We start from the raw sequence: 21,257 nt of genomic DNA, 5'->3' as shown, positions 1-21,257 counted from the left end.
CTCCTCTGGCATCGCTCGCCGCCGCTCTTCCTGACTTGCCCCTCTTGGCGTGATGTAAGATCAGACGCGCTCTGCATCGCGGAGTTCGGAGCCACACCAGCTGCTCCCGCTCACAGCCACCTTCGGCAGCCGGTGGGAAAGCGAGCGAGGCGGCCAGCCGACGGACGGACGGACGGACCGACGGACCGGGGGGGGGGAGCCGAGGCTCCCCGAGCAGATTTTTTTTTTTTTTATCTCCGGGCAAGGTTTTGCCAACCGTGCTTGTGCGCGACTTCCCGGAGGGCGCAGCCGAGCTCCCCGTCCGGCGCTTCCAAGTGGTCGTGCGCTCCAGCCATGCCCGCGTTTCTCCTCTTCGCCTGCATCTTCGCCCTCCTTTCGGGATTATTTCCGATCGCTCCGATCCCGGCGGTGGGAGCCGAGCCAGGTAAGTCAGGCGTCTGGCTCGGAGGGTTCGGCTTTTCCGTTTCCAATGCGCTCAGCATCCTTATTATTATTATTATTATTATTATTATTATTATTATTATTATTATTATTATTATTAGTAGTAGTAGTAGTAGCAGTAGCAGTAGTAGTAATATTAGTAGTAGTAGTAGTAGTAGTACTAGTACTATTTTATTCGAAGTATTGTTTTATTATTATTATTGGCTAGGTCTCAAACTTAGGGGCCAACTCTCTTGCAAGCCTCCGCCTGTGGCAAAGAAGCGTTTTCTTGCCTTCTCTCGCCGGGGTTCCAAAGATAACCTCCGTTGGGCTGGGATCGGATGGGGGAAGAAGCCCGATCCTGCCTGCCCCGTCGAAGGAGCGAAACCACGGTCCTCTGGCCGGCAGCGGTGCCGACTTCGCTGTGCCTCCGCAGAGGATGGCGGGTTGGCTTTTTCCGCGGGGCTCGGCTCCCTTCCCACGCTCGAGCTTTGGAAAGCCGGCAACTTTTTAAAATAAAAAAATCTTCCTCCTATCTTCCAATGCGCTCAGCATCCCCCAGGCACCCCACCCCCAAATAGTATAAAGGGAACTACTGTTTCCCTCCCCCCCTCTCCCTTCTTCCCTACTTCGCTTCCATGGATTGGGGTTTTTTTTTTTCTTTTTCCTGGAGCTAGATTACCCGAGCGCGCCACTCTGGGCTGCAAAAGTGACCGTTGGGCTACAAACTTGGCTCGCTTCTTCTCGCTTGGCTAGGCTGACCAAGCTTTTCCAGAACCCGATCTGAAGTCAAGAAGAAGCTTGCAATTACACTCCCCCCCCCCCAAAAAAATATCTCGGTCCTTCAAAGGTCCAAATGCTGCGGGACTTAAACCACCATCTGTTGGCGATAGACTGTTATCCTAAACGTAAAAGAGAGGATCCTAAAGACTGAGGTAATCCCTGTGAAATTGACTTCCACATCGAGAGGGTTTCCGAACTGCGATCCCCCACGGGACTTCTGTTGAGGTGGAATCTCTTCTAGGTGGGTTGTCCTATGTAGGCTTAGATTTCACCCACTGCTTACTTGGAAGTAAGTCTTGCTGTCCTGGGTGAGGTTTACTTTGAAGTAAAGGTGCATTTCAGATGAAAAGCACAATCCTATAAATGTCTTCTCAAAAGTCATCCTTCATGGCTTGGATAAGACTTATCCCCTGGGTAAAAACTGTATCTTAAGCAGACTTGAATGCATCTGGCTGTTGCAAGCATCCAGATTTGCTTCAGGGTGAATTTATTTTTTGGGGGGTGTCGGTTTTTAACGGGGAGACCCAATCCAAATCCAAAATTGGGTGTGACCTTTTAAAGAATATTTATTGTGAATATGATGGTTAAAATCTCTAAACTGTAGTCTGATCCTGGTTGGTGCCCCCCTCCCAAGAAAAAAGAGAATGCGAATTTAATTATAATTCCCACACCTCAGTGATTAAACAGAACAAGCTGTGCTAGGAAAACTTGAGCCTTCTGGAATCCTCTGATTAGAATGAACTATAGTGCTACCAAGATGATGGGGCAAATCATCTCTAGATGCACTTCAGGCTGCAGAAAGCCTCTGAAGTCTGGAGAACAAGACACACTTGAGCAATGCTAGGTTAGGCTTCTCCATCATATGACAGAGGTTCTGCATTGATATAAGGTTATAGATTTATTATCGGGCAACAAATAATAGGTAGGAATGGTGTGGGCAATGTATCTCCTTAATATTATTGGCACATACTACTACACATGTGAAACTCTCTTATACTAAGCTTTAGTGAGGATGCATGTTCTCGGCAGTATAATTTTGCAGCTATTGACTCTTCCCTGCTTTGAAAAGACCTTCTAAAATATGCTTTCTTTGGCTTTTCTTTTTAGCTCACTCTTATCTATTGATATTCATTTAAACAGTGGAGTGTTCAGGCAAGGGTACATTAAGCTATCCAGCAACAAAAAACAAAAATCCCAACAGTTTTCCTTTCCTTTTTTTAAAAAAGCTCCTAGAATTCAGATTTTATTATATTGGCAATAAAAACACCTAGGTGTCTGCTCAAAAGCAACTTCCATTAAGTTCAATGGGCTTGGTCCCTGATAAGTAGACAACCAATTATAATTCCTAGCTGCCTTTTACCAGTTTTCTAAACGTACAACCATTCCTGTTGGTTGCATATTTAATTTCCATTGATTCCAGCAGGACATGCTGGGAGATTGTTTGGGACTAAGTTTCATTAAAATGGCAGCGAAGGGATGTTGGGCAGGTGTGTTTGAATTTTATTACCTGTTCAACAAAACAGTTTTCAGCTGGATAACAGCCTCTCTCTCTCTCTCTCCCTGCTTGATATCTGACAAACAGGCAAAAATATATGAGAAAAATATCCCTGTTGCAGCATGAAGTATCCCTGCAATTCGCACGCTAGAATTCCCACATGTTGCATGTCTGCTCATTATGTTGCTTTCAAAAGTGACAGCTACTGTGAAAGAAATCCACCACATGGGCTCCTGTAGATCTTCCTGCATGAAGCACCACTTCTAAAAAGTCAACAAGTATTTCCATGTAAATAAACTCAAAATCCAGTGAGATGTCCTACTACTTTTGGATCATGGCTTGCTATCTCACAAACCTGAGATACAAATAATTTAAAACTAAATGGAGGATTAAAACTGTGGGCAGGAAATCAGCATACTGCCTATTTCATTAGTTTGTGGATCACACTAATTCCTAACACCAATTGTTTTATTGCCCCTGAAGAAAGTTACTTGATTTAAATGAAAATTGTTTTTCTGTGTTTTGTGTTATGTGCCTAAAGATTATTATCTAATTATCTAATTTATTAAAGAGAAATGAGTTAGATGTATTTATTTGTTCCTTTGTAAGATAGGTACTTTCCCCTTAATTGGTACAATATTCAAAAGGTTAGTGATTTTGCCAACTCAAATAGTATGCCTGTTTTCAGATTAAATACGAAGCAAAGCACAAACTGGGATAGTTGTTCAAGGTGTGCAAATCACAAACCAAATAAGGGCAATAAATATTATGATCTATAGCTGAGAAGAGAAAAAAACACTAGATTATTGTTAAACACATACCTTTACGGGAAATTACACTCACACTGGGGAAACTTTGTATTTCTCTCTTTTTTTGCTCTACAAGCTTCATACCGAAGTGTTCAATGTCTGTTTAAAACTAATTTGAAGAAATACAAATGGCTTTAGATATGCTGTTCTTGTTTCTCCTGTAATTGAACTACTGAACCTGTTAGATCAATTTCCCAGCTGGTTATAAAAAATTAAATAGGTGTTGCACACTACGAGCGACAAGAACAAAAATCCTTGCTTGGCAGAGTCTCAAAAAATAAAAAATAATCTTTTAGCCTTGGGAAAGATTTGAGTTGAGAAGTGTTTGAAAGAAGATAAAGGAAGGACTATGAGGTAAGTCCTTGAAAATCCCGGCTTCTTTGTTATTTTTGTATGTAATTTCTTCCTTAGATACTTCAGCTCGAGCCAATTTGGGCTCTTCAATGTATCATTCTTTCCAGCATGTATTCTAGAACTTTACAAACTTTGATCAAATCTGAATTCTTTCAATTACCATTACATTTGCTGTAGAAATTATATTTACAATGATGCCTAGAAACCCAGGTGGCTGTCTCCACTTGGTGTGGAGATTGGCAGGTACCAATTTATTTAAAAAGTCAAGAGAATGCTTTCTGATTTGGTTTAGTGTGCTTTTTTGCTTGTAACACTCTAGGATTATGGGATAAAAATACTATGTCAACTTAAGTTTAAATCAATCCACTGTGAAAATGCAATGCCCTGTACATTATACTCACCAAATCTTGTTCACCTAGAGCCAACAATTTTATCATACCGCTATGGCATGTCAGATCAGAGAGACGCTCAATGATTGTGTTTAAAATGTGGTGGATATTCCAAACTTTAAAGAAATGTATCAGAACATAGTAGAAGCTGTAGGAAGAGACATTTTTTCTGTCTTATAAAATTGGAGACATATCACTAAGATCACCTAGAGGGATTACAAAAAAATGACCTTCTAAATTACAATTTAATGCCAGTTTTCTACTATAGGTTGCAGCATACCTTTACAAAAATGCAATTGCAGGTTGCAGATTGCATTTGAGAATGTCTTGTATGTCATAATGGAAAGGCTTGGTGAACGATGAGTGAGAAGATTGGTGACATGGGAAAGAGAATGAGGAAAACATCTACCAGAAGGTTACTTTTGTAATGTTGGATGCACAATTTATTTCCTTGACATGGTTTCTTATAGAAAGCAACATTTTGTAAAATGCCAAGGGAATGATCTTGATAAAGAGATGTATCGGTGTTAGAAACCACACGATAACACTAAAACTAGCTTTTAGGAGGAATTGCTTGAACTTTAGGACGGTGCCTTTTTCCCCAAATGACAACACCTTCCCATTTGTACACAGGTACAAAGTAGCATAGATGACACAATGTATACATTACATCCAACAAATGTTGTTTTTACAAAGTTGAATTTTTGTCACAAGACTTTTCTGAAAATATTTGCAGGAGGTCATTTTGGAATACCAATAGCTGAGAGATGCCGACTTTCCTTTAGTGTTTATGTTTCAGAATGGCACTTCGAGATCCAAATCTAGCCAGCCATGGGTGGGTGATGTCATGGAATATGCTTAGAATCTGCAAATTGGTAATTTGTGCATTTCTAAGCTGTTTATGTAATTTTACAGATTTTTAAAAAAATCTAAAAATATAAATTAAATCAATTAAATAAATAAATAAATAATAAAAAATGGGTACAATTTCAATTGCAATGAAAGAAACTTCAGCACTTCCAGGCTTAATGGCCCAAACCATTAATGGGTCTTTCTCACCTCTGGTGAGCGGAGAATGAAGCCTGGTGTAGCTTCAGATTTTCTGAAGCCTCCATAAATACAGATTCCAGGATCCTCCCATTGTGCAAACAATATTTATAAAACATATACACAGTGAAGTCTGTTTTAAAACCCAAATCAGATTGATCTCTATTGAAACATGGAAAAGGATTCTTTCTGGTTAGAGATGCTAAAAGACAGTGACTTGCTTGTTTTCCCCCCGACAGAGATCTGTTTGTGGTTGTGTATTTTTTTTAACCAACAAAGTTCACATCCGACATCAACCTTGCAAAGAGCATATTGGTATTTATGAGAAGTATTATATTGTCAGACATGAAAGCACACTGTGCAGTGGATCAGACAGATGTTACACCAGCAAGATGTCCTTGCTGTATAAGCTCTTTCATATATTGTTGACTTAACAAAGGTTTCACACAAAGCTAGTTTGATTTTTACCTAAGGAAAATGCCGTGAATAAAAACTACGGGAATTTTTTTTTCCCCCTCTCCTGTATCCAATGGCCAACCATATGTCACTTTTGAAGACTTACATCTGAAAGGACTGCTTGTTTTATCTGCTAACTATAAGTAAGTAGAAGCTGTAGCAACTTAAAACAGAACGGATTTGTTTATCAGACAGTGGATGTGAACTGAAAAGGAATTACTTTGCACTGATGAACTATAGATTTAATAACTGAACTATTTTTCTTTTAATCCTTATTTTAGAACTTTTGGGGAGCAGTCATATCTCTCTTTGGCTTCCAAAGGGTCTTGCTGAGTGTGTTTTTAGGCTTTCCTTTAATCTCATTATTCATACTTTAGAATTAGAAGCAGAACATTGCTACATCTACTGTGCTGTTTCACATGAAACTCCTCCTTGTTGATCTGATAAAAAAGCATTCTCAGCGGTTGGGTTGTATAAGACGTGACGTTCAAATAAAGCTCTTCTACAGTTTCAGGAGAGAGTTTTTCACTCTCATCTTTGCAAATCTCCCCAATCTTTCATTAATATATATTATAAATACAATGCAAGAAGATTTACATAGGAAAGACATGGAAGGGCACAGTAATATTACCCGCTTTGATTCTTTACAAAAGTATTATATACGCGCAGCAGATTTCTCTCTATTAAAGACTTCTATTTTCTTTTCCAGCTTCAAGTTGAAAATTCTAACATTAATGCCAAATCTCACCCCCCACACACACACACCATTGGTTGTTGTACATAGATGGACCATGGGAGAAAAGCATGGGAGAAGGACTTTATACATGCAAATCACACGAGTATCTCACTATTATAATAATTGTATTATTACAGTTACTAATAAATAATTATCCTACCCATTGTCCCTCAAAAGGTATTCAAGACGGGAGCACATGGTTGTTCTCTTACTCTGTTTATAGGATGACTTCATTTAGGGACCGTTCCAAGTTATAAGGGCATTGAAAAATGTGACTTAGAACTGTTTTTCACACTTAACAACTATTGCAGCATCCCCGCAACCAGAATTTAGAGGCTTGGCAACTGGCATGTATTTGTGACAGTTGCAGTATCTTGGGGGGCTCATGTGATCCCCCTTTGCAATCTTCTGACAAGCAAAGCCAATGGGGAAGCCAGATTCACTTAACAACGGGATTAGTCATTCAACAACTGCAGCATTCATTCAACAACCACCATGGCAAGAAAGGCCGTAAAATGAAACAAAACTCACTTAACTGCAGTCACATTTTTGGGGCTGAATTTGGGTCATATATTGAGGACTACTTGTACAGCAGTGTTGTGTGCATGTTTGACTTAAAGACTATTCCCCCAGTGAATAATACCTGACTAGATTTAAAGTGGGATTATTCAAGGGCTGTGTGATTTTCCACTAGTTTCTTTGAGTATCACCAATCATTGTTTTTACTGTTAAATCAGCACCATGTTGGTTCGAAAACTATGGAAGAGGAACTAAGATACTACGGTCTTGCCAAAATTCAGCTTCCTGCTAAAAATGCCTACGTGTGCCAAGAAAATTAGAAAGTTTGGGAAGGGGGACAATATAGCAATATAGACCATCCGACTTTTTGTCTTGCTCGTACAGTATTACCTGCATTCTGTTTCACATCTCTCTGAGAGTCCAGAAATCAAAACTCTTCAAGTAAACGCTTAGCAAAAGAAGAACAGGGAGATTGGAATCGGATAACCCTCTGAGAAATGAAGAATGTCAAAAAGCTTTCCGCAAAGTTCAAAGCTTCTCAGAATCTGGGTTACCGACCGTGTGTCTACGTACTTAAGAAAATGCACTGAATTTTATTCCATTTTATTGTGCATTCATGTCACTCCTGATTGCAGGTAATTGCTTGGACAAGTTCCTGCAGTTTTCTGGCAAGATTGTCAGAAGCGCTTTGCCACTGCCTCACTTCTAGAGTTGAAGGGAAGTGACTGGCTTTGTACTGAGGATGCAACTAGAACTCATAGTTGCTTGGTTTCCAGTCTAGTGCCTTAAACCACTGCACCAAACTGGCTGTCATAGAGACTATACTTAAGGGGTGGTTGGGTAGGAAAGATAACACTACAGAATTGAAAAAAGAATCAGCACTTGAGTTGACAAATGACAGACATAAGCACTATGTGTATTTCACACGATTTTGTATGGATCTAAATTCACAGTCTTCACCCCATTTTGAGCAATTACATTTTTAAAATAGTTTGGTATTAAACACACTCGCTAGGGATTAGTAAACTCCTATGAATGCAGATTTGTTGCTGAATTAATATATTCACCATGAAAAACTGCATATGTACTCTTTCCCATAAGCACATAGGATGATGTAGAAACCTCTTTGCTTTCTTTTGATGATAGACAGCACTCTATGGGGCTGAATCTTCCTTAACAATTTAGACAATTAAATATGATGCATTTAATATGTGATCCATATTGACATCTCTGTTTCTCTGCTTATCCTTCACATTTTATAGCTGGTTATGGAGTGGGACATTGCCAGGATTGCCTTGCCCACTATTAAGCTGAATGAGTTGTGACAGTCCTCAAACTTGAGAGATGGAGAAGACGTAAAGCTGTCCAGCTGTCTTTTAGAGGGATGAGATTTCCCATATAAAAATCTCTAGCACAGGCTCTGGAGGTTATCGAAGTCAGATCCGTCCACTTAGAGCTCAGCAGACTGGAGAAGACTTGCTTTTAAAGGGGATGACACCATATTGAACGGGTCCAAAGACGGGCTACAAGTATGGTGGAAGGTCTTAAGCATAAAACGTATCAGGAAAGACTTAATGAACTCAATCTGTATAGTCTGGACTCTGGAGGACAGAAGGAAAAGGGGGAACATGATCGAAACATTTAAATATGTTAAAGGGTTAAATAAGGTTCAGGAGGGAAGTGTTTTTAATAGGAAAGTGAACACAAGAACAAGGGGACACAATCTGAAGTTAGTTGGGGGAAAGATCAAAGGCAACATGAGAAAATATTATTTTACTGAAAGAGTAGTAGATCCTTGGAACAAACCTCCAGCAGACGTGTTTGGTAAATCCACAGTAACTGAATTTAAACATGCCTGGGATAAACATATATCCATTGTAAGATAAAATACAGGAAATGGTATAAGGGCAGACTAGATGGACCATGAGGTCTTTTTCTGCCATCAGTCTTCTATGTTTCTATGTTTCTATATTGGCAATAAGGCAGTTTGGTAACACAATGGCAAACAAGCAGCAGACATGTAGAACCCTAACCAGGTATAAATTCGAATAGTGGATTCATATGTATTGAGTATGAGTTACTTTGTGATTTCTCTGGTTTTGCCTTAGGATGCAGTGGGAATTCAGATAGTGTAGTTTACTGTATAAGGTATCATAGCAGGAAGCGGCAAACTGTCAATTTTGGCTTATCTGACAAACTTCAATGAAGCCATTAACCATTGCATAAATCAATTAAGGGTAATTTTTGATTTGGTAGCATCATTTGATTAAATAATAGAAATGGTATTCAATTCCTCTTCCCTTATTCTAGAAACATCCCTTGAAGTATATATTTAAATATATAAAGACAAATGTAATATGTACTGGACAAATAATGTTCTCCCACATTCCATTGATTACATAATTAGAATACCTCTGAAACACCTTAAATGAACTGTTCAGCCAGAAGATAGAAATTTGAATAGGCTTAATACTAACACATCTGAGTGTTCCTATAATTACAGGGACTACTTACTGATGGAATGTGCAGAGCACATTAAGAGCCTTAATTACACATTCTGTTTTTAATCTCAAATGGCAATGTGTTCAGTTCATAATGCATGCAGTTTTCCAAAGAAATTTAAAACTTGTATCACTTTCCTTGTTTCATTTCAAGGTCCTCTGTGAGCGAATGGAATTAGTTATCCTTTGAAAGGGCTTTGATCAACAAAGAATATTGGGAGTCCATGAAGCAGCTGACAAAACCTATAAAAGAGATGTCATATTTGGACTAAAAAAAGAGAGTTGAGTTTGAGCTTGACTTCTCTTATGTGTATGGACATCTGTGTAGGTTTCTGACTGCATGGCAGTTGATTCCTATTCTCTCCTCCTGAATTGGTTTTTTCAGCTTCAGTATTATGCCTGCAAGTGTTAATCAGGCTTAACTTTGCCTAACATTTCTGGTGGTGACACCTGCTGTAACATGCCAGCTTTAACAATAGTTTTGAATATGATGTAATCCAGATGACTTTCATCTCTGCTCTGCTACACCCAACACTTGGTTGACCCAGCTGACTTCTTATCTCTTAACCCTGTGGGTATCCCTCTGGATAGCACCTAAAGGAGACCATTTCACTCCGCTGTAGATGGCCTCAAAAAGTTGCATCCGACTGTGTTCTGTTGTTTACAGAATCTCTTGAGATTCTGACTTTTATAGGTTTTAGTTTTGATGGATACAAGACATAGGATTGGACAACTAGAACGTTCCCAAGCTTCTGCTCAGACAAAGAAACCTCCCCCCCCCCACATTTTATTATCATCGAACAAGAAAGGGACAAGAAAGAAACTCAACTAGACCAGTATTGAAAAAGCGTGAGTCATCCTCTTCAAGTTAAGAGAGCTCCTTTTCTTACTACAGAAGCAATGACTAGGCCTGAAGGAATCATGTGGGTACGGCATATCATTCCCCCTTCCATTAAAAAAGAAAACATTTAAAGTAAAATATGTAGGCTGAACATATTGAAGTATAGAAAAGGATTTATTTCTTATTTCACTTTATAGACATGCTGTGGGAAAATGCATCACTTGCTGGCAGCTGGCCATTGAATATGAGCTTTAGGTGTGAGGCTATGGGAACCACAAATATGAGCTCAGGGACCACATGAGGTAGACAAGCTTACAGGCTACACCTTGTCTGTCTTTAAGTATAGAACAATTTAAATGCAACACTGTGTGAATGCTGGCATTGAGGTAGCAGGCTGTGCTCTCATTATTCTTTTCCCCTCTACATTTCTACTCCATCCTTTGAAGGTCATTATTCAATCATTTTTACAAGAGACAACCTTGCCCAGATGAGCGTACTTTTCAAAATACCCAGTGATATTTCAAATACATCTGATATCTGGAATTGCACAATGCCACTATTGAACCATAGTTCATTCTTTATACAGATTCTACCCTGAAACAAATGTATGCTAAATTGTAAAGTTAGGAATAGAGAATGCATTCTACTCACACTGTTATTTTTATGAAGACTTCTCCATCTCTTCGGTTCCTGTTGAATGCCTGCCTTGTGTGAACATTTATGTCTGGCTATAACTTTTAGAGGATTTCCATGGTTGAGTCTGGTGACCTATTCTATGCTCTTCCATACATAGTATATAAAGTCCCTGGTTCCTTATATTTCAGCAAGCTCAGATAAAGTGATTTTGATTCAAGTTGCCTTATAATGGAAGAGTGCTTTCTCTTCAGAAGAAATAATTATACCCTGCTGTTCTGTTCGGGTCGTATGTGACCCGAAGCCAAGTTTGAGTCCCTGTAAAAATTTTTCCCTGCATATCTGAAACTTGAAATTTCATGACTATTTATCATTTCAGGGGTTCTCTCTATGAGAATTTTTTTTGGGGGGTGGGGGGCTTAGTTTTTGCTGGGCAAAAAAAGTTACAAATCTTATGTTCGGGTCACATACGACCCGGACCGAAAACTCTTCATTTGAAGTGCTTATGTTTGGTCTTTTTGAAAGCTTTTTTCACTTGGAAAGTAGTCTGAACATTTCTGCACACAATGATATGAAAATTGAAATGAAAAAAGTAAATCTTATTGGTTTATTTTGCGGATATAATGCACGCCCCCCCCCGTTTTTGTGAAATTTTTTTCAATTTATGGATAGTTTTGCTTGCAAAATGCATTCTATTTTACTAAAGTTGGTGTGAGATTGGTAGCTTGAACATTTCTGAATATAAGAAAAATATAAAGGAACTGAAAAAAATGATTCTTATTGGTTTTTTAACATCAGAAATAAGGCCTCCCCCCCCCCTTGGCTGCTTGCAACCATTTTCACTTTTTATTTTTTTATGCTCCAAATCCGAAATATTCTTTAAAATCTTAGGCATTCATTTACTCAATTTAACAATGCTGATCATCAAAAAATATTTTTGGGGTGGTGGCTAATTGTTTTCTGGGCAAAAAAAAATCATAACTTTGAATCTGTTTCTGTTCGTATGTGACCGGACCAAAAATAATTTTTTTAGGTACTTGAATTTGATCTTTTTGAAAACTTTTTCAACTGGAAAACTAGTTTGAACATTTATGAACATAATGATATGAAAATTGAACTGGAAAAATTGAGACTTATATTTTTATTTTGATCAAAAAGCCCCTCCCCCCATCCTTTTTTAATTTCGTGTCAATTTCTATTTTTTAAGGCTACAAATCCCTAAGGAATTTTCCCCCAAGAGGTTTGATATACTAAATTGAACATTTCTGAATATAAGAAAAATATAAATGAACTGAAAAAAATGGTTCTTATTGGTTTATGTTTGCCACAAAAGGGCCACCCCCCCCTCGGCCTTGCTGTGTGCCATTATTGTCACTGTTTATACATATTTGTCTAGAAATATTTGGAATATCCTTTTGAAAATCAACCACATTGTAGCCAGAGAACTAATTTTATGAAACAAATCCATTTTACTAAAAAAAAGTATGTAAGTTTGAAATTAACAGCATAATTTTTATATAAATTGAAATAATTGAGGCATACTTTATGTGCAAAATAAACCAATATGCATCAATTTTTCCAGTTCAATTTTCATATCATTGTGTGCAGAAATGTTCAGACTACTTTCCAAGTGAAAAAAGCTTTCAAAAAGACCAAACATAAGCACTGCAAATGAAGAGTTTTCGGTCCGGGTCGTATGTGACCCGAACAGAAGATTTGTTATTTTTCTTAAACAGAACAGCAGGGTTAAAATCTCAGTGTAATGAGTCCTCCCAACTAATATTTCAGATCTTACAAACTAAAGCTGATCTGTACAAGCTCCATCCTTATCATAGATTAAGTTTCAAAATATATTAGACAGTTGCGGTCCTATTTGGACAGGGAGTCATTGCTCACAGTCACTCATGCCCTTATCACCTCGAGGTTCGATTACTGCAATGCTCTCTACATGGGGCTACCTTTGAAAAGTGTTCGGAAACTCCAGATCATGCAGAACGCAGCCGCGAGAGCCATCGTGGGGCTTCCCAGTTTCACCCACGTATCTACAACACTCCGTGGCGTGCATTGGCTGCCGATCAGTTTCCGGTCACAATTCAAAGTGTTGGTCATGACCTTTAAAGCCCTACATGGCATTGGAACAGAGTACCTCCGGAACCGCCTGCTACCGCACGAATCCCAGCTGCCGATAAGGTCCCACAGAGTTGGCCTTCTCCGGGTCCCGTCAACTAAACAATGTCGTCTGGCAGGCCCCAGGGGAAGACCCTTCTCTGTGGCGGCCCCGGCCCTCTGGAATCAACTCCCCCCGGAGATTAGAACTGCTCCCCCCCTCCTTGTCTTCCGTAAACTACTTAAGACCCACCTATACCACCAGGCATGGGAGATTTGAGACACCTTTCCCCCAGGCTTATTATAATTTATGTTTGGTATGTATGTGCTGTTTGGTTTTTAATTATGATAGGGTTTTTAGGGTTTTTTTAATATTAGATTTGTGCCAGTATAATATTGTTTTTATCGTTGTTGTGAGCCGCCCCGAGTCTTCGGAGAGGGGCGGCATACAAATCTAATAAATAATAATAATAATAATAATAATAATAATAATAATAATAATAATAATAATTATTATTATTATTATTATTATTATTATTATTATTGACGTAAACTTTCAAACTGATATTCAGATTTCATGTACACTGTTTATCATACCCCTATGGTATGGGTAACATTTAGGATTTCTTGTATAAAGAAAGCAGAGGAAGACATAACCAAGTGTCAAAAATGTTGTGCCTTTGGCATGTATCACATGGGTATCTGAAGTGGCACAAGTTCTCACACAAAAAGGTCTTGTGTTGTGTTTTGTTGTGTTGTGTTGCCTGTTCTCTTTCATTTAATTCTACTTACTAATGTTAGGAACAAGCAAATAAAAGATGATTAGTTAGATCTGGCATTTAAATCCAGATTTGTGATGCCTTTTATGAGCTGGGATTCAAAAATCAGGAACAAGCCATATCTTATCATCCTGATCCTGACGAAAAAGCTAAGCTTTTTCGTCAGGATCAGAAAAAGCTAAGCTTTCAATCCAGTTGACATGCTAAACTCAAAGTAGGAATCTGTTTAGTAGTGAAACATTATATAAAATATTTGGATAGAGGGGTGGTGGTGAGGGCTACAAAATGAATGTGGTGACTTCATAACTGGATTGAGGGTTTTTTTCAAGAAAACTGTTTTTTCCCCTTATCTTTTCCCCCTTGCCTGCCTCTCTGTCTCTCTCTTTCTCTTTCTCTCTCAACAATTATATAGGTTTGTTTTGGCGCGAACATTAGAATTTTTATGTTTTTACCATACAAATGGGAAACTGCTCCTAGTTTCCAGAAATCATAACCCAAGTCCTCTCTGAGGGTTCCCTAAAAGGTACTCAGACAACATATGAGACACTGAAGGTATCAAGCTGTTCACCTTCGTGCTAAGCTAATATTAATATTGATTGAGGGCATGCTTTATGTAGAGGTGTTCATAGATTGCACGCATAGACATTTTGGGCAAAGAAGAACAATAGACAGCTAATCCTGTTGATGGGAAGAGATATTCCTAGGGCTAATTACCTCTACAAAAGCTGTTAAATAAATTGGTATCTCAAATTCAGCCTTGGGAAATGCAATTATATGTTGGGTTAGGAAAGAGATATTTTTTCAGATCAACATAAACACACACACACACACACACACACACACACACACACTTCTGTAATTCTTACTAACTCTGTTAGTCATCTGTTAGCCCCCACTTTCTCTATGATCTTTATCATCTCCATTTCACCACTATCTACTTTTATCATTTCCATCTCTTTCTACCTCTACCAGTATTTCTGCCTCTACTTCTGCCTTTATAATCTCTATTTCTATCTCCATCACTATCATTTCCATTTCCATCTCTAACTCTCATCTTTCTCTCAGTTTTTCATATCTATCTCTATATTACTATCACTATATCTATCACCCTTAACCCTATTTTGTCCCTAAATTTGGTTTGCAAATTATTTGTTAAATTTTGTAAAGGGGATGGGGCTATTAGCACTATTTTGGGAGACATAATTAAATGCAGGCTTTTTGTCAGGTGTTGAAGCAACAACACAGAGCAGAATGTGGTAGCAAATGTATTTACTTAGATGTTTCTCAGTAGATGGTGCTCAGAGCTAAAGAAACTTATATGAATAATCAAATGCAAAGTAATAGTGGGACCTAAAGGCACAAGGTCATGATTTAAACACATAATTGGGTTTTTTTTAGCCTAACTTTAGACACAGAAAACATCCCTTTAATGGTTCTTGGACTGCAGGTCTCCAGTTTATGTAACTGTAGTTTTAAAATAGCTTAATAGGATTTTTTTTTTTTTTAAGCCAACACATATCTCCTGGGAAGAAAATTGACAGAATATGTTTTAGTGATATTTCATATTACATTGTAAATAAAAATGCATCATATATACATCCAAAGCACTCTGTCTCATCATTGATTCCCTCCAATTTCTGATCTCCAGAATGTATGTATAATGTTTCTACTTGCCCAGAAGCTGGATATGTTATTATATCTATGAGTAAGTAACTTTTTACTAAATGTGTCTCATGGATGATGTGGATTAGATTGGGATACCTTATGATTCACCAGATGACAAGTCATGTCAAATTCAGTATTATCTACAGCTTAGAACTGGGCTTTAATCATGATCAACAATATATTAGAATTATCAATCTAGAAACCAACTACTTCCTCTTTGTAAGGAAGCTATATGCATTAGGAAGATTTTTAAAAATATTTTTTAGTTTTGAAGGTGTTTTTCCTCAGCAAGTAAGAGATTTCTTTGAATGGAGTTATTCTCAGAATGCATGGGGAGAATTCAGATTCTCCTCATTTTAACAAGTAGTTTGGGTGGCTACCATTGTCTCAGTTGTCATTTCTCATTCACAAGATCAAATTGGCCAGGACTAACACTTTTTGTGTTATGCCAATGAGAAAAGACATCTTATTCTTTCAATATTTATAGTCAAACTGGATGAGCAACTGCTAAGGAATTCAGAAGGAAAAATAAAGAGCTACTTGTATATTCATAACATTTGGCCTAATGATCCAGCCATTCCTAGATCTACACCATCTCATTCACCAGGACTCCGCAAACCCCAGTCCAAGGACTGACAGCAGTCCACGGCATGCCAGAAACCATGCCACACAAACAAGCAAAATCCCATCTGTTGGATGTAGACAGCACATGAAACCATACCCCCTTTGGTTCAGAGAAATACCTATCTCCACGGAACTTATCCTTGGTGCCCAAAAGGTTGGAGGCCACTGTTTTACACAACATCATTATCCCATTGGTACGATGCACTACAGCAAGATCCATTTTATTTCTAAGGATATTTATGGCAAGATTGATTTTCGGATTGACTAAATGAAAGATTATGACACATTTGACAGATATGTATTAGAAAATAGCATAAAAATAAAACATATCACTAAAATTGAAGCAGCATTACAAATTCAGTATTGCAAAATGTAATTAATGGATTTATGGATCATTTTTCAGATGAGGGAATTTCAAGGTTGTAATTTGACGAAACCAACAAGGGAATACTTGAGCGATTTGAAATTGGAATCCTGTGTTTTCAGCCACATCCTGGATCAATTTATGAAATGTTTATATCCCAAATAAGAGTATGAGCAATGTTTGTGAAGGTCCAACTGTCACCTTCATTATTCAGTTTGGTGTGATTTCAGATGATTACATCTAAAATCAGGTCTGAATTTATTTAATGTACATAAAATGGTTTGGCCTTGACATCTTATAGAAATGCAAGAGTTTTTAAAGAAGGCTTAATGATCCAGCCATTCCTAGATCTACACCATCTCATTCACCATCTCATTCAACCCCCCCCCCCAAAAAAAACCCACAACCCCTCAGAGAGCAAATAAGGCATTTAATATGCAGACACACCACTTTGGAAAAAGGGGTGTGTGTGAATGATTTTCCTTTGTATTCAAATAAAACTTTACTACATAAAACTATTTGATTTACTTTTTAATGTTTAAATATTGTTTGAAAAGTTACTGCCACTGCATGCATATTACTGTAATAAAATCGTATTGCCAGCATGATGCCCCTAAATATCTTTTCATATAATTCTTCCTCCTGAAAGATTTGATGTTCTGACAGCATTGCAGAGTTTTGAGTTACAGGTTCACTACAGAAAGAAGGGCATGTATCTCTCCCTCCACCCTTCTGCAAAGATAAAAGCACCCAGGAACCCCTCTTATCTTGTGTTTGTTATCAATAGAAGTTTCCTTCATAGCTTCTCTACACACTGCAGGGTTTCCGATGATTGGGAAGCTGAACAGGGCAGGGCTCACAGAAGAAAACTTTAAGAAATAAGCAAATATGTAAAAATCTAATAATTTTACCACTACTGAGTTTTTATCTAACCACAGGTTGAAAAGCTTCATTCTCTTTCCTTGCAATGAACAAAGATAACTTAAGAATTTAACTTTTCTATGCACTTCTACACAATAGAACATTATCTTTCTTTGAATAATTTTGCCGAGTAAAATTTAGGTGAAGAGAAGGAAAAAAATCATAAACCGTGTGTGCAGGTGTGGTATTCACTTATCTTCCCTAACAGTTTGCAAATGTGAGTGTGTGCAGTGTAGAAAAGTGGAATAAAGAATAAAATACTACTTCCAAAATGTGGTACCTTAAGCCATCCTCCAGCTGCTTGAGTTGTGGATGGGAGTGAGATGCTCACTACTGGGTATGTGTCTTGGAAACCCTAGTGGATTCCTTGCCATGGCTCAAGGGGTCTATGTGGATTGGCCTTTTATTAGTTTTTTTGAAAGATCCCTTTGAATTAGAATTGATAATATCTATACATCTAAAAATGATATCCTCTGCCCTTAAATTTCTCCTGTCTGTCTTGCACCAGCTCTACTTGGCAAATGTGGCTCAATTCATCTTTCATGACCACAGAATTTAGTGAGCTGATAGAATTAACACGAGAACTGCTCACTTCTGTTGTATAACCAATTGTGGTAACTTGTACAAATTAGTACAAATCAACATCAACAGTTTTCTTTCAGCCTGCAATGTTTTTAGAGGCAGTGTGTAGGAAGAAATGTCCATCTGGGTTCAGTTCCAAGTGGGAAGAAAGACACTGGAAACATGAAGGCTGATTGGAAAAGTGGTTTAATGCTGGACAGGTCCACATGTTTGAGGCCCTGGGCAATCAAGTGTGTGTGTGTGTGTGCATGTGTCAAAGAGAGAGAGAGACTGATGTATATCCTCTCTTGGGCTTTGAACTTGCTTCCTGTTCCTGTGAAGGAAATGTATTCTGATTGGTTGTCAGACTCCCATGTGGCCATGCAGGGGTAACTTTGTAGGTTATCTTGAGTCCCAGGCTTGGTTGAATCTTGCTGGGTGATATAATGAAGGGGCTTTGGGCAATTCCTATTATGGCTTAAAGCAGTGGTCCCCAAACTACAGCCCACAGGTCGCATGTGGCCCACTGAGGCCATTTATCCGGTCTGCGGGTGAGTGACAGGATCACAGGATGCGTTGGCATCCTGTGCTGCTGGCCACTGTTCCCTCTAGCCTGTGTGGCTGCACGGCTGCACAGGCAAAAGACAAACTCCGTGCAGGTTTTTCAAACCCCGCGCGGTAGAGCTGGCGCCATTTTTCCCACCCGACAGCTGATATGCTGTCGGCCGAGAGAAACCCCCATGGGCTCTGAGCCCCACTCGGGTTCTCCGGCTGTGTCCAAGGACCATGCCCCACCCACTCCTGCCCATATTCTTCCAACCACCAGGAAGAAACAGGAAGCAAAAAAAAATGGAGGCAGTGGTTGGATGGCCTCGCCACCTGCACACAGAAGCGGCGCCCTGGGGAAAAAGCGGTGGGCGTAGACTTGTACCTACACAGGAGCTGTCACCTCACCCTCTCTCCACCTTTCCCGTAAGTTGACTTGCGGGGAGTCTCATTTTTTCAGCAGAGAGAGAGAGACAGAGACGCACCCCCTCAAGTTCATTCATCCTGCCTGCTTAGACTTTTTAATATTGGAATTGTTGGTTGAAACAATAAGGGATCACATTAATTGGGTCTCAGCTATGTGTTAAATTGAAAAGGCTTTCTCACAGGATATTCCATATTTTAATCCATATTTTAACGAAATTATTGGGGGGGGTTAATTGATGAATAATTGGGGCGGGTATAGTAATATGTTTGGAATGAATGATTCGTATGGGTGGGATTGGTGGGGTGGGTGGGATTATGGTATGGATGAGGTGGATGGAAATGGTATGAATGATATATTTGGCCCACTTGACGTTGGAGAGGCAGGAGGGGAGGGGTCATCTATCTCTGGGGTGGCAGAGGGTCAGAATATCCCAGTGTTGCTGGGAAGAGGAGGTGGTGGGAGTCACGGAGCTAGCCGTTCAAGGGGAAGGAGGGATCACTGCTTAATAGCGATCCCATGTTCCGGCTCCGTGAGCTCAACCAAGGACACTGGTGACAAGTGTAATTCTGGCCCTGGACTCAGGCTGCTGCTACTCAATGCCAGGTCGGTGGTAAATAAATCTCTCCTCATCTGGGATTTGATTCTGGAGGAGGCTGACCTGGTATGTGTGACTGAAACCTGGCTGGGCCCGGAGGGAGGAGTTCCTCTCTCTGAAATCTGCCCAGCCAGGTTTCAGGTATGACATCAGCCTGGACCCCAGGGAAGAGGGGGAGGAGTGGCTATCATAGCCAGGGAGAGCCTTTGCCTAAGTAGACTCATTGCTCCAGAGATTACGGGTTGTGAGTCCCTCCTGGTGAAATTGGACTTAGGGGTGCTGGTGGGCTTGTTGCTCATGTACCTGCCTCCCAGCTGCGTGTCAACAGCCCTGTCTGTGCTGCGCGAGGAGGTAGCCGGGCTGGTGATGGGGATCCCCAGACTTAAAGTTCTTGGGGAACTTTAACCTATTGTCACTCAGTGAAACTGCTGGGCTAGCGCAGGAGTTCATTGTCACCATGACAGCAATGGACCTGTCTCAGGTAGTACAGGGTCTGACTCACAAGGGGGGGGGCATGCATCCGACATGGTATTCCTCTCTGAGCAATTAAATTTGTTTTAATCATTGGATTTGTGTTGTTTCTTGTTGTGAGCCACTCCGAGTCTTCAGATAGGCGTGGCATACAATCAAATCAAATCAAATCAAATCAAATCAAATCAAATCAAATCAAATCAAATCAAATCAAATCAAATCAAATCAAATCAAATCAAATCAAATCAAATCAAATCAAATCAAATCAAATCAAATCAAATCAAATCAAATCAAATCAAATCAAATCAATAAACAAACAAAGTAATGGTCTGAGACTAAGGGGCTTAGAAGTGTTGCCTTTGTCATGGTCAGACCATTTTCTACTGTGGCTTGACTTCCTGCCTCCAATCTTCCCCCGCAGGGAGGCGGAACTGACTAGGTGGTTCTGCCCCAGATGCCTGATGGACCCAGAGGGCTTTCAAAGGGCGCTTGGGGTTATTCCAGATGCACTTGTCCACAGTTTGGCAGAGTCCCTTGCCGTGGCCTGGAGTCCCTTGCCGTGGCCTGGAGTCCCTTGCCGTGGCCTGGAGTCCCTTGCCATGGCCTGGAATAAGGTTGCGATGGATTGCGCCATTGTGACCTCTCTGTGGCACTAGACCCTGGAGGGCTCCTTGGATTACCGAGGAACTCCAGGAGTTGAAACACCAGAAGAGACGTCTAGAGAAGCGATGGAGGAAGAGTAAGTCTGAATCCAATTGAACACTTATAAGAGCTCATATTAAGACTTACAAAGTGGCGCTCAAGGTGGCAAGATGCGCATATCATGCTGCCTTGATTGCATCAGTAGAATCTCACCCGGCCACTCTGTTTAGGGTGATCCACTCCCTTCTTAACCAGGGGGGAGTTGGGGAGCCCTTGCAGAGCAGTGCCAAGGATTTTAACACATTTTTCGCTGATAAAGTTGCATGGATCCAGGCGGACCTCAATTCCGATTGGATAACAGAGTCGACTGACAATGAGTCAATCAAGGTGACTGGGGCCTGTACTTGTCCATCTGTCTGGGAAGAGTTTGATCTGGTGACACCTGATGAAGTGGACAAGGCCATTGGAGCTGTGAGTTCCGCCACCTGTTTACTGGATCTGTGTCCCTCCTAGCTGGTTTCGGCCAGCAGGGAGGTGATGCAGAGCTGGGTCCAGGAGATTGTCAATGCTTCT

At 39.8% G+C, this 21,257-nt stretch overlaps 1 protein-coding gene across 1 annotated transcript in view; it reads left to right on the top strand.

Moving 5' to 3' along the window:
- The first annotated feature begins 333 nt into the window (after window positions 1-333).
- LRP1B (LDL receptor related protein 1B) overlaps window positions 334-21,257 on the top strand; it is a 1,143,506-nt gene continuing 1,122,582 nt past the window's right edge. The window contains exon 1 of the mRNA XM_070731453.1: window positions 334-424. Within this exon, the coding sequence (XP_070587554.1) occupies window positions 334-424 (91 nt within the window). The remainder of the gene's footprint in view (window positions 425-21,257) is intronic.

The sequence above is a fragment of the Erythrolamprus reginae genome, chromosome 1 (genome assembly GCF_031021105.1).
Source record: "Erythrolamprus reginae isolate rEryReg1 chromosome 1, rEryReg1.hap1, whole genome shotgun sequence".
Taxonomy (NCBI): Eukaryota; Metazoa; Chordata; class Lepidosauria; order Squamata; family Dipsadidae; genus Erythrolamprus; species Erythrolamprus reginae.
The sequence above is the reverse complement of the archived record's forward strand: the minus strand, read 5'-3'. Positions and strand labels throughout refer to the sequence as shown.